This window comes from Aulonocara stuartgranti, assembly GCF_965226115.1.
Source record: "Aulonocara stuartgranti genome assembly, chromosome: 2".
Taxonomy (NCBI): Eukaryota; Metazoa; Chordata; class Actinopteri; order Cichliformes; family Cichlidae; genus Aulonocara; species Aulonocara stuartgranti.
The window spans coordinates 10,448,741-10,466,391 of NC_138940.1; the positions used below are offsets into that span (position 1 = coordinate 10,448,741).

Consider the following 17,651-nt stretch of genomic DNA (forward strand, 5'->3'; position numbering starts at 1 on the left):
AGATCCAGCCGACCACTTCCACCTCTCAACGAAGGACAAGTAGTGAGGTTACAGACCCCACAGGGTTATGACCGCACAGGTGTGGTAAAGGAACTTTGTAAAGAACCTAGATCCTACCTGGTACAGTCAGATGGAAACACTTACAGGAGAAATCGCAGACACATATTGCCTGTGTCTGAGCCTGTTACTGTTCAGAAAGACACTGATCATCATCATTATGATGGACTGCAGGTTGTGGGTGAAAACAATGATGTAGAACAGTTTAAAGACAGCACTCATGTTGAGAGCTCTTCTGATGTTTTGCATTCTCCAAGACCTTCCAAGAGTGATGGTGTTTACAGGACACGCTTTGGTCGTGTGTGCAAACCAAATCCAAGATATAAGGATTAATTGGGTACTAGTTAAAACACAGAACATTTTCAGGTTTGATGTTTGAGCCATCAGTAACTGATGTCAATGCTTCAAGTTAAATTCTGTTTGAGGTGATTTTCAGTAGTAATCATATTTAACTTTATACAGCAAAATGATATTCTTGTCATGTTTATTTCTTCCATCAGGTTGCAAATTTAAATGTTCCTAAGGGTCAGCGTATGTCACCTTTTATGCTGTGATTATTATTATTCAGTATGCATTAAACTTTATGTCCGGTTGGGGATGTACTAAAGAAGGGGGATGTAGATAACCTGCTGTTAGTTTGGTATTTTGTCCTAATCCGCTTGCCGTACCTCCATGTAGGTGTGTGTATGTTTTGAGTGGTATAGGCGCCATTCCGTTATTGAATCCAAGCATGTAAGTTCTTTGCTGCTGTGCTGGTTAATAAAACCACGTTAACTGAGATTACTGCTTCATCATTATCATACTGGTGAACATACAACATGTACTTTGGAAAAACGATGAGAAAAAAAGCTGGCTGAAGAAGAAATGATAAATGTCCTTTTTTTTTCAAGCCTTCTCTCAGCCGGCAGTTTCAGTGCCACGGCCCTCGCTTGGGGGGTGGGGAGACGTGCCCCCCAAGGAGACCTGCTAGATTGTTCAGAAGGTTGTTCTCATCCATCCAGATGGAGGATCACTAACAGGAGCGTGGAAGACTCCAGAATCCACTCTGGCTGGAATCCGGTGGATATGCAGTGTGTACAGGTACAGGACCATTTAAACGGACAGCATTTATAGAATGACTATTAAAAGTCAGCGAGTGTCAGTAATGTTAATGTGGTTATGTTAGTAATACACCGAGTGCTAATATAAGAGCTTTAAGATGCATTTGTAGATATTATTACGTGTTTTACCGTCTTTATGGTGCTAGCTTAAAGTTACGGTGTAAACGTTAGCTTATATTGGAGGAAAGCTGTTACTGGTTAAACGATGTTAGCACAGAAATATTAGCTTCTGTCATGACTGATGAAGTTACTAGTTAATAAAGTTTTCAGTAAAGTGATTAATCGCAGCCACAGGTTGACAGCAAATATCTCGATTAGCTTCAGTGCATCTGTAATAAATATGTGCAAGTTTCAGTGCTTCGTTTAAACTGTATGATACTTATACTGACCCAGGGTCAGTGTAAAATACAATCCTAGCTGTGTGAACAAAGCCACTGTAAATTTAATCCTGCATGACAAACCTCAGGATGCAGGTTATTATTACTCTTTCCTGCTGGCACACCTGAGAGTCAGCTAGAAACTTATAGTGACGTGGACATCATGCAAAGACTGCCAGACTCTGTAATACTGCAAATGATCAGTGACTCAGGTTAACACTAAACTTCAAACGGTACCTCTGTGTGCTGAACATCTAGGATTGAGTCAGGCTGCATTGACTGTGGGACTTTAATGTGTTAAAAGCAGGTTGAAGACGGCTCAGAAACATTTGAAGATTAAAATTTAGCATTATGGCTGCTGGTGGTTTGTAATATCTACTCAGCTGTATTTTTGTTACTAATTTATGTTTGTTGTTGTTTAACACAGATTTCAGAAGAGCAAATATGCTTAATAGTTTAACTAGATTTCATTTGTCAGTGTTTGACTGCTGAGTCACCGGAAGAACTCATTTCATTCATTCTCCATATGATGTTAATTTACAGAAATGTTTCACAGGAACTGATTTCTCCCAAAGGTTGAACTAGTGTGTTTCCATAGATTACCTCTGTATGAATGTACTTCTTAAATGAAGGCAAGTGTTTGTCCTTTTTTGTTCCTCAGGTACAGTACGTGATATCAAGGGCAGGTGGTCAACACTGGGGACAAGAAGCAGACATACTTCCAAGAGGGAGCTGCAGTGAGGTCAGAGGTCAGAATCTGAAACAGCTCAGGTTTATATTTTAGAGGTTATAAAAAATCAAAATGTATTTATAAAGAAACCTTTAAATAATAGTCATAATTATGATTATTATAAGAAATATCAAACATTTAAGTGGATTTTCTGTTACACATATTGTGTTAGCCCTGCGATAAACTGGCAGCCTGTCTTTGTCCTGTATCAGCTGGGATAGGCTTCATCCTCCCGCAACCTTGAATTGGATACATTTTATTCCAATTATGTAATCTGATCATTTACAAACTCAAGGTATCTAATCAAAATGTAAGTAATAATTATAAAATGGGAAAGCAGAAATAAGTGTGACATAAATGTAAATGTGTGAGCTGACATAGAGCTACATGCAGTCTGAAAAACCTTTGTTGTCAAGTTTGCAGGTATATCAGCACGAGACATTCTTACATAGAAGAGACATTAAAGTCTCTAACTCAGTGAAGCATTATTGGTCCCGTCTGTTTGGATAAATATAGTAAGTTGATGTATGTCCATTTATTGACACATTTTCTTAAGTGCTTATCCAGTTCAGGATCACAGTGGAGCTGCAGCTGGATATGTTCACTAAATAAACCTTACAAAAGTTAACAATAAACCTGCATCCATGTACGTTGTTGTCCACAGGATGAGAAAATCAAACTGGAACACTGTGGAACATGTTAATAAATGTTTGTGTGTTTATGCCTGTGTCTTTCACAGGAGGCGCTGGAAGGTTTCCCTAATAGTTCCTGGTGAATCAAAGCAGAACCATAAAGGTTGCTGGACTGCATGATGGCCTTACCCCTGAGCAGTCATCCTGTTAAAGGATGAACCAGTTAGAAGCTGTTTTCAAAGTAGCTGAGCAGATTTCATCTCAAGTAAGCGATTAACTGTTTGTTCATCTGTTCCGCCACTTAAAGAGCATTTAAGGACGTCTTTTGAGTGTCCAGTTGAATTAATTCTACTGGCTCTCATGGTCATTTGTTATTATAGTCATATTTTTCATGTTCATCCAGCTATTTAGTAAATTCTATCTATTTAGTAATATCCGTCAGCTATAAAATGTAATATAAATATAAAAATATCTAAATATCTCCTGCCCTTTATGTTTTAATGATGTAAGTCTGTTATCGTGTTACATTAGCATTCCTCACATATCAATGAGATGCTGTACAGTACAATCCTACTGACACAGCAGAGGGATAACGACAGCTATTCAACATCGTTACACGACACATTCGAGCTGCATGACGCAGACAAAGTGACTAAATCATCTTTTTGTGGTTTATTGTCTTCAAACCAGCAGACAAAGCCGATGGCAGAAGATGTCAGAGAAGAACTTCAGGCCGTGGACTGAAAAGGTATTTTTTTCTTGTTATCAAAAGACATTTGGAGTGGCAGCTTCTACAACTGGTTGTGCTAAAGTAAAGCTTACAGTCTAAGAAATCACAGTGTTGATATTCAGCACAAAGAGAAAAGCTCACTTGTTTGAATTTATTTACAATCATAGTTTTATAAATTCTGACTGTAAACAGCTTTTACAGCTTTGATATTGTTTGACACTCGATATCAGGTGATAGGGTTTAATTTAAAGGTTTCTGTGTCCCAATGAGCCATTTACACTGATCAGTGTCAGTTTAACTGTAACACATTCATTATTTAGATTCAACAAAGAAATAACTGAATGTAAAAAATGGCAGCCCTCAGGCAGGTTTATAGAGATACATGCATGCATTATGAAATTTATGTATCCCAGATAATTGTTATTCATCTAGTCATGGCAGACCTACCTCTTCCTCCCAAGTTAACTGCAACCCAAAAGAACTAGTGGGGCTATTTACACACTCACAACCAGTGTGGGGTAAAAAGAGCCACCAAAAAACTGTCAGCCACAGATGTGCTAGAAGAGTTAGAAGCTCTACTTATGGAGAAACTTTCTAAGTCTAACAGGGGACAGGAACTCCTGCCCAAGTAACATGATATAAGCCCACATACAGCCCAGCCATAAAGTGAACCAAGTTAAAGACAGCATGGGACCAAATGCATGTAACCAGCCTGCACCCACCTGACATTTCTTCCTCCTGAATTAAATGAATGAAGGGATGAAAGTTAAATGACTACAAACCTAAAGCCACTAGTTCCCACACTGGAGCTCCCTGACACTGTGTGTTAACTGTATTTAGCTTGTATCAACAGTTGTAACAGGCTAAGCCACCTGAGACACTGCATTGAATTTGTTCCTGTCTTACTGGTTTCAGCTGACTGGTTTCAACTCAGATACTCTGCTTTTTCCTTTCAGTAGATCAAAGCAGCTCGTGCTCCTTCTGCTTCCAATTTAGAAGAAGAAGAAGAAGCAGGCGAAGGCTTCAGCGAAGTGGCGTTCATGGTCTCAGTGAACAGTCACGGTCACACACTGCATGTGGTTTTAAAAGCAACATGTCTGTTCACCACAACAATGGAGATGTGTAATATTAGTGCAGCTATGGTTTGTTCTTGAACATCAGTTCTGTTTTCTACTTTGATCACTCAGACCAAAAAAGTGTTGTTTTCAGATTCTTTCTTTTAAATCTATAAAGCACCTGTTCATTTTTTTTATTACAATTAGTTTCACATAAATGTTAGTGTTTCCTTTTATGATCTTTTAATGCTTACACTACACTGTACATGAAATCAAACCTAATAATGAGGCAGATAACATTCCTGTTACGATCCAGACTAGTGGTCTTACTGGGGCCGGTGAACAGGACTGTAAGCTTGCCATTGTGCCAGTTAAAGTAAAATCAAAGAGAGGTCAAAGAATAGTGGAAACGTATGCCTTTCTGGACCAAGGGAGTTCAGCATCCTTTTGTACAGCGGGTCTTATGGACAAGCTGAATATTGCTGGGAGGAGGACAAAGATTCTCCTGCGCACCATGGGACAGGAGAAAGTGGTGGACAGTTTCATTGTACCTGAACTTGAAGTTGCTGGATTGGACAGTGACATGTACTGTGATATGCCTAACCTCTTCACTCAGCATAAAATGCCTGTAGATATTGGTAACATCCCAAATCAACAGGACCTGGTTGACTGGCCACATTTGAAGCATGTTCATTTGCCAGAAATTAAGGCCAATGTTGAGCTTTTGATTGGCATGAATATGCCCAGAGCTCTAGAACCTTTGGAGGTCATCCGGAGTGTAGGTGATGGACCCTTTGCCATTAGGACTGTGCTCGGCTGGACTGTGAATGGGCCACTTAATCGAGAATGCTGTGGAAGGCCAGGATGTTTGGCAACAGTTACCGCCAACAGAGTTTCTGCTGTCACACTGGACAAGCTATGGAAACAGCAGTTCAAGATGGATTTTCCTGAGAGCAGCAATGATGAACAGATGGGGCTGTCAAAGGAAGACTTGAAGTTCCTGGAATTGGCCAGCAAGATGGTGACTTTGGGGGATTGGCACTACAGCATTGCCCTGCCACTAAAAGACCGAGACATAAGAATGCCTGACAACTGTGCAATTGAGCAACGAGCCTTAGGTTTGAAGAAAAGGTTCATCAGAGATAAAGACTTTCATAAAGACTACACTGCCTTCATGACAGATCTTATATCTAGAGGATATGCAAAGAGAGTCCCAGTCACAGAATTAGAGCGCCAGAAATGGGGAAGGATTAAACGTAACTTTGTTCCTGGAGATGTGGTCCTTATAGTGGATGATTCTGCACCTCGTGGTTCTTGGCTCATTGGGAGAGTCACCGGAGCTGCACCAGATGAAAGGGGGCTTGTGCGTCAGGTCTGGATTAAGACCCCAACCAGCCATGTGTGCAGACCCATCATAAAGATATGCCTTCTTCAGGAGGCCTCTGACCCATGACTATGACATTTTTGACACAGTGTGACATAACTAACTTTGAATTGACTTTAATGTTATGAGATGTACATCAGACTGACTATATTTAGGCTAAGTGCTGGTAACCTCTGGCCTATGACTGACTGACCATGTGCAGACAGAAGAAAAGAAGAGAAGACATGAGAAAATAACTTTGGTGGACTTTTGAGTATGTTATGTTGTCTCACTGGGTGTCTGTGATATGATGAAGTGTGTGTTGTGAGTTATGGTGTTGGATGTGTAATTATTACTGTAAAAATGTAATAATTAGGGGCCGGAATGTTGTGGATAGGCGTAGCTTTGGGTCACGTGGTGTCAGTAATAGTGATTGCTATATCACCTGTTCACGGCCCGAGGGAAATTTTGTGAATGAGTGGGTGATGGGGGAAGTCGACTTTTGCTGACCGCTCAAGCGTCCCAAGGCGTTCCCAGGCCAGCCGAGAGATATAATCTCTCCAGCGTGTCCTGGGTCTGCCCCGGGGCCTGCTCCCGGTGGGACATGCCTGGAACACCTCACCCAGGAGGCGCCCAGGGGGCATCCTTGTCAGATGCCCGAACCACCTCAGCTGGCTCCTTTCGATGTGGAGCAGCAGCTGCTCTACTCTGAGCCCCTCCCGGACGGCCGAACTTCTCACCCTATCTCTAAGGGAGAGGCCAGCCACCCTTCGGAGGAAGCTCATTTCTGCCGCTTGTATACGCGATCTCGTTCTTTCGGTCACTACCCACAGCTCGTGGCCATAGGTGAGGGTAGGGATTGTAACATTGTAAACATAATACAATTTTACATTATGTTACTGTCAGAGTCGGACGGTGCCCCGACCGGTCGACCTGTGTGTGTGTGTTTTTTTGTTCTCCTCTCTCGCTCCGCTTTTTCTCCGCTGCGATTGTTACCTCCGACCCGTAAGTGCTGCCACTCTGAGCTGCCTAATAAGCCTGGACGCGATCGAGACGGAGAGACGGAAGGGGACACTTCACTGATTCTAGGGAGTTTTGTGGACACACGAGGGGAGACGGGGAGAGGAGCACTGAAGGGACTTGCACTGTGGATAACTGTGGATTGATTTTGGCTTCACTGTAAATAAAGACACTGTTCAACTTAAACGAGAGGTCCGCGTCTAGGTTCGCTAACTCACCACCCTTAACAGCTACAATTTAACATCATGTAAAATTGTAACATCATGTTTACAATGTTACAATTTGTAAATTGTAACATTGTAAACATAATGTTACAATTTTATATGATGTTAAACTGTAACATAATGTAAAATTGTAACATTATGTTTACAATGTTACAATTTTACATTATGTTAAATTGTAACATAATGCTTAACAGATAATGGTTATCCTCTTTTTATATCATACATCATTGTCTCTGTAGGAGGGTCTGGAGCACTCCCTGCTGAGCCGCTGGGTTCAGTACCTTGCAGGCAGGTCCGACGATGACTTCATCATCTCACCTGAGCTCAAAATTCTGGTGCGTGAAGGCGTCCCTCGGGAGTATCGGCAGAGAGTGTGGCGCTGTTTGGTCCGAGCCAGAACTTTGACAAGCCAAGAGTGCCACATGCAACGCTATCAGCAGGTACAGCTGTAGAGAGAGAGAGTGCTTTATCCGCACCTGAGCACAGGTGGCTCCTCCTTCTTCCTGTTGGGAATGCTGGCGAGCACTCAGTAATCCTGTTCTGTTTCCAGCTGTGTGAGAAGAGTCGGACAGCTCCTAATCCTGCCTCCAGGCAGGTCCAGCTGGACCTTCACCGAACCCTGACGACCAATCAGCACTTCTCCTCGCCGTCCAGCCCCGCCCTCCAGCCCCGCCCTCCAGCAGCTCCGCCGCATCCTTCTGGCCTTCTCCGGGCATAACCCTGCCATTGGCTACTGCCAGGTACTCAACAGGTCAGAACAAAAGTATAAATTTTATATCTGAGTTCTTATGTGGACCCGCCTTCCAGGCAGAACCTCACCTTCCATGAATGTCCACAGGTTAGCGGCCCTCGCTCTGCTGGTCCTCCAAAGTGACGAAGACGCCTTCTGGTGTCTGGTGGCAGTGGTGGAAGCCATCATGCCTCAGGACTACTACACCAAGAATCTGGTGGCCTCTCAGGTCAGCAGACACACTCACCTGCTTGCCTGCTGTGATCTGTTTTAGTGATCAGTGAGGCTGATCTCTGTGAGTCTTTGTGCTCAGGCGGACCAGCGCGTGCTGAAGGACTTCATGGCGGAGAAGCTTCCTCGCCTGGCATCTCACTTTGAGGATCACAACATTGACGTCTCTCTGGTCACCTTCAACTGGTTCCTGGTGGTTTTTGTGGAGAGTCTGCCCAGCGACATCCTGATGCCTCTGTGGGACGCCTTCCTGTATGAGGGTACCAAGGTACCATACACCCGAACACACCATGACAGAAATGCAGACAACACTTGAATGCACCACAGTAGTGTCCATGGAAACAAAAATGATTTTGTTTTCACCTTTAGATGTCTTTATTTACATTTTAGGAGTAATAAGACATTGTTTACTAAGCATGGGGAACTGTCATGTGACATGAAATAGGAGTGGGAAAGCAGATCATTCTAGTAACGACCTCACAGTCTACCACAAGCAGCGTAAATCCAGACGATGAGCGGGACAATGGCTTTGGGCTTGTTTCTGCAATGTGACAAATGCAGCACAGCTTTTACATCGTTTGTCTCAGGAAATAAAATCACAGTTCAGACACAGAAATATATACCACACAGGGATAAATGCTGACAACAGCTTCAGCCACGTAGATCCAACCCAAAAGTTTAATTTAAACTTAAAGCTCAACTACCAAGTAAGTTAATATTATCTGGCAACTGAGGAACCAAGTGGCTTATTGGAAATCGATCAGAGCTGTAATGAGTAAAGGGCCCAACTGCACCACAACTGAAAGAGTAATTTTATGACTCACCTCCTCAAAGTTTCCAATTAATTGTGTGGCGTGAGTGTCCTGTTATGAAATGCGTGTCTGTGCTGCAGGTGATCTTCAGATACACTCTGGCTCTGTTCAAATACAAAGAGGACGACATCCTGAAGATTCACGACAGCGTGGAGATCTACCAGTACCTACGCTTCTTCACAAAGACCGTCTCCAATGCCAGGTACGCACTCGCCTCCACCCGCCTTAATCTACGAGCTGTTACACTCTCAGAAGTGTAGCGGATGTAGCTGTTGAATCTTTGAGCTTCAAACCCTTTTTACTGAAATTTTGTGAGAAGTTTAAATTTCCCTGATCACAGTAACAACGATTTAAAGATTTTTAAGTATCTGCAGCTCTCGGATACATGTGGTCCAGTCAGTCCAGTATTTCCTGCTCAAACTGCAGTACCTGAAGTATCAAGCAGCATAAAACAGAAACACTCAAGCTGATCAGTTTCCAGTTCCTCTGTGTTGGTGATCGAGTCCTTTCCACCTGCGTGTGTCCATGCAGGAAGCTGACCAGCATCGCCTTCAACGACATGAACCCATTCCCCAGCCGGCTGCTGAGGAACCGGCGAGTGCTCCACCTGGAGCGCCTGCAGGCGGAGCTGCGTGAGCTGGAGGAGCAGCACAAGGAGGTCATCACCGAGAGCGTCGTACGGAAAGACAAAGAGCTCGACGTCATGGTGAGCGAGGACGACGAGGACCTCTGATCACACGGGACGCTTCAGCTTCTCACTTCGAGACGACGATGAGTTTTCCATGAGTTCAAGAGAATTTTACTAAACCGGCTGTTAACTGGTTTCCTTCACACTAAACACAGGATTGTGTCAGGTTCACCATCTCTACTAACACTACAAGGAAACAGACGTATACAGATTTAACTGCATCACATCTCTGAAACAAGCTTGCAGTAAACAAATGTGTACTGTGTTCACGTGTGTAATAAGTCAGGCTGCAGAAATGTGCAGATGTATTTCAGTGAATTCATTTGGATTAATATGTGATAGCTTATTTATTTCATTGCATCTTTTGCTTTATACCTAAAAATGCGTGACATTTCTAAATGTAGTCACATCCCTATGAAACATGGTTGATTATCACCTGTAGTCACAGCTGGTGATAAAGTAATTAAATGTCCAGCTATTCAAAAATAGGGCATTCTGCGCAATGAGTACTTTTTGGTACTTGAAGTATATTTTGATGCTGATGCTTCAGGGCATTGTGCTGCATTGTCGACGCTCTCTGGGCTTCCGGTTAGAACGACCTCACAGTGTTTTATTTTGATCTGGTGTAAAGTGCATTGTGCGGAAATGACAGCATGATAGTCACATGATAAAACTGACTTTTCTTTTTTTTTTATTTTACTGGGTGTGCATCTTGTTCAAATGTCTTTTTCAGCATTTGTACATAAATATTCTGTATATAAATATTTGATTTTCATTTATTTTACAGAGTCCTTTATTTTGTTTCACGAATATGACATTCATGTCAAATGACATCTGCAGACTTTATAATGACCAGCAGGGGGCAGTGTATTGCAGTCTATCAGAACATTTACTGAGACCTGTTTCATGCACTAGTTTCATGTCTCATTGAATCCAACATGATGTTGATTTTGTAAATTAAGGTCACATCTTCATCACATCTAATTTCAAAACACTGATCAATTTTTTTAAAAAATGAATTCCATACCAATTGCAGGAATAAAATAGGAATAAATAACAAACGAGAAATACATACAAAACAAGAGAAAGGCACACATGAGAGAACAGGTCACATGACAGCACAGCATTATCTACCCACAATTTGAACTAAATAACAGATAGCACAGGCAATGAAAACAAACGGAAATCAGAATAAATTTAAAAACTTTTATTGATGTTAACTTGAAGTGCTGAATTAGCCCTATTGTCAGTTCAAATCACTTCAATCTATAGCGCACTTTAAGGTCTTTAGACCTTAAAAAGTAATACACTGCAAGGTAAGCTTGCAGCATCTTACTTTAAGGTCAACTGTGAAACTTTGTGGAAAGCCTGAGACAAGTTGATGAGTCAGTGAAGCGCACTTCCTTCTGATGACGGCTATACTGAGGTGAGTTTTTAAGCATATCCTGAACTTTATTCATTATTAGACTTCTGACACCTGGCAAATAAACTCTCATGCGATATGAGAACATAACAGCAAAAAGCCAGTAGCTGGTACATGAATGGATAAAAATTGGATCCCTCAGGGAGGCGCCACCACTTGATCTTCTCCACCGTCGTGGTTGGTGTTCTTCGTCGTCGTTGGCCAAGGTTGAGTCGGAGATCCATCACAAGTAGCCGATGTTGAGGGCCAATATTGGTTGATGGTATGACTTTTACGTTCGTGACTAGGCTGAGATGGGGTCTTCGGACTAGCCAGTAGTCGATTTGGGTGTCTCTGCCGCCGCTGGAGTACGTGATGAGGTGTGCCGGCTTCTTTTTGAAGAAGGTGTTGGTCACGGCAAGATCGTGGGCCTCTGCGTAGTCCAGTACCCGGCAACCCTCGTCGTTTCTGGTCCCAAATCCTTGGCCGCCATGGAATCGGTGATATCCGTCTCTCCCCTTGCCTACATGTCCATTTAGGTCGCCGCCTACCGCCACGTGTTCCTCAGGGCTAATCGTTTGCAGGTGGTCGTCGAGGGCGCGCCAGAATTCTGTCTTCTCCTCGTCGGGGCAGTTGGTCTGTGGTGCATAGCAGGAGATAATCCGTAGGACGGTCGGGTCGGCGTCGATCTTCACTGACATGATGCGATCCGATATGCGGGTAACTTCGACCACGTTGTGCCGGAGCTTTATTATTAGACTTCTGACACCTGGCAAATAAACTCTCACGCGATATGAGAACATAACAGCAAAAAGCCAGTAGCTGGTACATGAATGGATAAAAATTGGATCCCTCTTAGATTGAATTGGTTGCCCTCTTATATTACGTTGTTTTGAACCTAACCGCATCCACTGAATTAATGCAGTTTTCAGGACAGTAAAAACAGAGAACTCTGATATACACAATTTCTGATTGCTGATAGTGTTTCTTAATGCAAAATGGGCTTCCATTTAAAATGCAATTGCTTTATGTTCGATCTTTAGTGAAGAAGGGTCATTTTTGATTGTGTGGACAAGGGATGCAAATGGAATGTGAAGGCAACAGGTAGTAGGGTGAATTAGGGTTTCGTGTGGTCTTCAGTGCATGAATTTTATTGCCACTTTATTTCAACTTTTTATTAATGTACTCAAAAGAAAAACAAGAACCACAAAGGAGATTCTTGTGATTCTTGTTTGTGCTATCTGTTTGTGAAAGAAAGCACATTTTACCACATCATACTGTGTTTGCTGCCATTTATTTTACTCGTCCTGCCTGAGTGTCTGGGCTGCGTTTGTCTGTGCACCTTTGTTCTGGCCTTCTGCTGATGGGTTTCACATGCTGGGCTTTCCCTCTTGGTCCACACCCAGCAGCCTGCTGCTGACCACACACAGCCTACAAACTGATCCATCCATGCATCCATCCATGCATGCATGGCCTGGTTATTGTTGAGTTATCACCTCCAGCTCCTTGCTCATAACCAGGTAGATACTGGGCTGGGCCTGATCTCTGAGCTCAATAACAATGACAAAAATGCCAAACACTTTACTCTTCATGGTAAAAAATGTTTATAATACAGTAAAAACTGGATGTAGCCAAAATCAGTGTTTTATATACAGTGTAAGTGAACAACATTGCTACACTGCTGGTGTTTGATTGATAGAGGCTTTCTTTATAAGAACTATGATATCATTTCTTTTGCTGATTAACAGTTTTTATATAATTTTTATATCATTTATAGCTTTCAAGAAGCCAAAGATCACTGGACGAAAAGACTACAGACCTGTGGCTCTGACATCTGGTCAGGAAGTCTTTTGAGCGCCTGGTTCTCTCCTATCTTAAGACCCTCACGGCCCCCCTCCTGGACCCCCTGCAGTTTGCATACAGAGCCAACAGGTCTGTAGACGATGCCATCAACATGGCCCTACACTTTGTCCTGCAGAATCTATGCTAGGATCCTGTTTGTGGACTTCAGCTCTACCTTCAACACCATCCTTTCAGACCTTCTTCAAGGATTGCTTTCCCAGATGAATGTGCCTGATCCCATCTGCCGGTGGATCACTGACTTCCTGACGGACAGGAAGCAATCAGTGAGGCTGGGGAAGAATGTCTTGGACTCCCGGACCATCAACGCGAGCTCCCCTCAGGGCTGTGTTCTTTCTTCTATGCCCTTCTCCCTGTACACCAACTGCCGCACCTCCAACCACCAGTCTGTCAAATTAATTAAGCTTGCAGATGACACCACCATTATTGGACTCCTCTCAGACGGGGATAAGTCTGCCTACAGGATGGAGGCTGAACATCTGGTGTCCTGATGCAGCCGCAACAACCAGGTGCTGAATAAGTGTTATTTTCATTTACCACTGGCCCAAGTATATTTTTATTGGCTTGTGAACAAAGCTGTAGTTTTTGTATTTTTAAATATTAACGCAATTTAATTGAGACATTATTTATATTATTTCACTTTCAATGTGAAAAATGCTGTAAAAACGTTGAAAATAATGGTCACCCCTGTTCGCTGCAATGTAAAATAGTACAACTGCTGTCAGCCTTCATTAAGTTGCATCATTTGAACATTTGCATATTTTTATTCAACTTCTGCAGGATGCTTTGATGAAAGACTCCCTTTTCCCAAGTAGAGGCTTTACTAGAGGTCACAGGAACAGCGCTGCTGTTTTGGATGCGGAAAAATGTTGTCTTTCACTCTACCTGAGCTCAGTGTTTCAGTAAATGCTCCGCCTCATTGTAGCTGACGCTGAAATGTTTGTGTGGGTTGCCATGACAACACCAGAAGTGCATCTGAGATCGTGTCCAAATTCATGGGCTGCATCCTCCTGAGGACTCGGTGTTCTGACAAAACGTCTTACTTTGGCAAAACGTCCTACCGTAAGTAGTTCATGCGTTCTCGGCGGCTCTAGTGACCCTCGAACTCTCGGCTAGCTATCGAGGTGGTGGATAACATACGTCTCCCCCACAAGAGCACGAACCTACAACTTTTCTACTACTGTTTTTACAAGGCGTACACGGTAAAAACATTATGCTGTTATTTGTTAAGCACTTGTGCACCTTGTGAAAAGAAATAAGTGGCTGAGATGGATGTCATATGTGCTATTGATATTATTTTACTCGTTTCTAGTTTTCACGGTGCTCCATGATTGTGAGAGGAATAAAAAAGAATTGTGGACATCAGTACGAAGCATGGATTCTTTTGACCAGAGTAGATACACTGGTCCCTTGAATATACTAATCTTTTTGAGGTGGGTGACTGTTCCTGTGTATTTACAGAAACAATGGTTGTGATAACCTCAGCTGTTTCAGAGGGTGACTGTTCGTTGCTTTGCGCACTTTTAAATCTGTATACAATGGTTTGTTCCCTTTTTGTGTTCTGAGGTTTAAACAAAGATGTACTAGATGTATTATACCGGTCCCTCGAATCTACAAATCTTTTAGATGTGGATGACTGTTCATTTTCATCTGTGTTTACAGAAACACTGGGTGTTGGAACCTCAGTAGTTTCTTTTTGGCTGACAGACTCTGGAGCTGTACAAGAGGAATAAAGAGCTGCAATGCTTTTGTGAACCTGACCTGGGAAGGGAGAGAAATATATTTTTGTTTTGTTTTTGTTTGTCTTCTTGTTTTATTTGATTCCTTGTGGGATTTGGATCCAACAAGTAAAGTATGCATATTATGCACACACACAAACACACATGCAGCTATTACCATTTCTTGTATTCTTGAATAAAGACATTGATCTGACACATTTAAAATGCAGCCAATTGTTTTTATTGTTATATTATTAAGAAAAAAGAAAAGGTGGGGGGATGTAAAGAAGAGCTTAAAGGAAAGGGCTAGAGGAGAGAAAACCCCAACAATTAGCAGGGCATTTTTTTACTTGGACAAATTGTTAATAAAGTTTCCATATCTGTAACAATGATGACAGTATAATTGTTTATAAACAATTATATTGACAATTATATGTGTCCAGTATGTTGGCTCATTTTCTTTTACTTTTTGCATTTGAAAATAAAAGTTGGGCTGATTTTGACACCATTACAAGAAGTGTTGTTAATGATTCTTTTTGAATTAAAATCAGGTTACCACAAATTGTTTTTTAATTTAATTTCATTTGAAATGTTTGTCAGTGGGTAAACAATTCGTAATGCAAAGTCAGAAACATCGAGTTATTCTTGTACTGCATGCTTGCAATAAATAAGTTGTCCTAACAGTCAGTCAAAGGAGCTTGGAAAGAAAAGCGTCTGGACTTCTTTGAGTTGAAGTGACTGATATATATATTTTTTGTCTGTTTGTTTTGTTGGTTTTTGTTTTTTGCCCTTTATCACCATTCCTCTTCCCTGCTGTTTTTCTTTCCCTCTTTCTTTCTCCCCTTTCTTTCCCCCAGTCATGTCTGTCCTATGTGTAGCAAGTGAAAATAAAATAAACAGTAAAAACAAAGGTGAATCAAATAGACCAATACGGCAAGGCCGGGATGGTCCATTTGGTAAAGTAAATCCGTTAGTTATATTTAACATAATGTTAAATGGCAACATTCTGTTTACAATGTTACCATTTCACATTGTGTTAAATGGAAACATTATGTTTACAATGTTACCATTTTACATTGTGTTAAATGGTAACATTCTGTTTACAATGTTACCATTTTACATTGTGTTAAATGGTAACATTCTGTTTACAATGTTACCATTTTACATTGTGTTAAATGGTAACATTCTGTTTACAATGTTACCATTTTACATTGTGTTAAATGGTAACATTCTGTTTACTATGTTACCATTTTACATTATGTTAAATTGTAACATTCTGTTTACTATGTTACCATTTTACATTATGTTAAATTGTAACATTCTGTTTACGATGTTACCATTTTACATTATGTTAAATTGTCAGTAGGCCTGGTACCGGAACCGGTACTGGACCCCCTTTTACTTTCAGCCATCAGAAGAGGGTACACTGTGGTCATAACAATACTCAGACTGTAGCATTTAAAGGTCCCAAAGTGTACCAGGAAAATATCCCCCGCACGATTACACCAGCAGCCTGAATTGTGAATGTGAGGGAGGATGGATCCATGCTTTCATGTTGTTCACTCCAGGCTGATATAAAAATGATATAACTAATACTACTTCTACTAATAATGACAATAACAACAAAATAATAATAATAATGTCAAAAATACCAGTAATAATAATAACAATAACAACATAAACAACAACATTACTACTAATAATAATAAAGATAAACAAATGTATTAAAAAATTAATAATGATAATAATAATAATAAAACTGATCATAACAGTAACAATATCAATCATAACAACAAGAGTACTAACAACAATAATAACAATAACAATGAAGGTGTTGCTGCAGATCTGAGTCCCGACTCTGCTGCCTTTCTAGTGCGGCAAAGAAAGTAAGAAATAGAAAAAGAAAAACACAAATAAACTGAGTGTGAGGGTTTTTCTACAAGTTACACTGAATATTTGCACAGACATGCTGACTGTTTGCTGGGAGATGTCACCTGTCTTTTATAGAATAGCAGGTAAGCTGTTCTCTGCCGCTGCTCACACACAGACTCACACGTGGTCTGGCAGACCAACTCGTCATCGTACGTGAGCCGGCTGTCTGTGACGTCGTCTCTTCCGCTCATCTGGTGAACGCCGTCACAGACGTAATGTCCTGAGAGGAGAAGGCGCACTTATTAACGTCTCATAAACTTTCAAAGCTGACCTGCATTCAGCACATGTGTCTGAAAGCACCCACTCACCGCTGTAAGCTGAGGAGCCCAAACGACTGATCACGCTGACCAACAAATAGCGAGCAGTTTACTGGGAGAGGGCAGCGGCACCACCCGTTAGCTTAGAAATGGGCTCCATCCATACTTGAAATGAACGGTGTGCCTTTTCCCTTACCTCTTCAGTAAAGGCTGTGTCCTGGCTGATCACCAGCTGCTGTGTCAGAACAATGGGGCTGTTCTTCTTCTCCACGGTGAACGATGGAGTGAACGTAAACCACTTCAGCTGGAGGATCAGCACACTGAAAGAGATGAGACAAAGAGGAGAGGCTCAAAGGAAGACGCAAGGAGGACATGACATGAACAAAACTGACACCGACTGAACTGTGGTGGTTTGAGGCCTTTGGGGACCGATTTGAGGTTACTCACTTTGGCAGGTTCAAGAACAACTCTTTGATCTTCTTAGCTCCGCACTGGAATTCGTAGTCCAACAGGCCGCCCTGCAGCAGGGAGCAGGAGGAACAGGTGCATTAGAGTTAAACTCTTTTACAGATGAATTCACATATTCGTGGGAGCAAGCCTGTTCACAGAATAGAGTCTAAACGAGCTCTTACTTTCAGACTCCAGCCCCGCCCTTCAGCAGCTCCGCAGCATCCTGCTGGCTGGCACAACCTTGCCATTGGCTGCTGCCAGGGACTCAACAGGTTAGAACAAA

General features: G+C 41.9%; 2 protein-coding genes and 1 long non-coding RNA gene across 6 annotated transcripts; all 3 read left to right on the top strand.

Annotated features, from left to right (window-relative positions):
• Window positions 1-935: 935 nt before the first annotated feature.
• Window positions 936-7,316, top strand: LOC309691760 (uncharacterized protein). 3 transcript variants are annotated; one of them, XM_082509683.1, is made up of 5 exons: window positions 936-1,137; window positions 2,196-2,283; window positions 3,004-3,161; window positions 3,587-3,644; window positions 4,583-7,316. In XM_082509683.1, exon 5 carries the CDS (start codon window positions 5,145-5,147, stop codon window positions 6,132-6,134), a length of 990 nt encoding a protein of 329 aa, XP_082365809.1. In that variant the 5' UTR covers window positions 936-1,137; window positions 2,196-2,283; window positions 3,004-3,161; window positions 3,587-3,644; window positions 4,583-5,144; the 3' UTR covers window positions 6,135-7,316. The 3 variants fall into 3 exon arrangements, with proteins under 3 accessions (XP_082365809.1, XP_082365810.1, XP_082365811.1); XM_082509684.1 differs by having other exon boundaries at window positions 3,590-3,644; XM_082509685.1 differs by having other exon boundaries at window positions 2,196-2,276.
• Window positions 7,317-7,953: 637 nt separating this feature from the next.
• LOC309716858 (TBC1 domain family member 2A-like) lies at window positions 7,954-9,794 on the top strand (the record flags this gene model as incomplete). The annotated part of the gene is made up of 4 exons (XM_082550928.1): window positions 7,954-8,039; window positions 8,127-8,517; window positions 9,142-9,263; window positions 9,593-9,794. The coding sequence occupies exons 2-4, from the start codon at window positions 8,359-8,361 to the stop codon at window positions 9,792-9,794; spliced, it is 483 nt and encodes a 160-aa protein (XP_082407054.1). The 5' UTR covers window positions 7,954-8,039; window positions 8,127-8,358.
• A 1,890-nt stretch (window positions 9,795-11,684) lies between these two features.
• Window positions 11,685-13,893, top strand: LOC309691788. 2 transcript variants are annotated; one of them, XR_014272112.1, is made up of 4 exons: window positions 11,685-11,871; window positions 12,929-13,083; window positions 13,189-13,520; window positions 13,792-13,893. It is a non-coding gene; the product is annotated as an uncharacterized lncRNA (long non-coding RNA). The 2 variants fall into 2 exon arrangements; XR_014272111.1 differs by having other exon boundaries at window positions 12,929-13,520.
• Window positions 13,894-17,651: the final 3,758 nt, after the last annotated feature.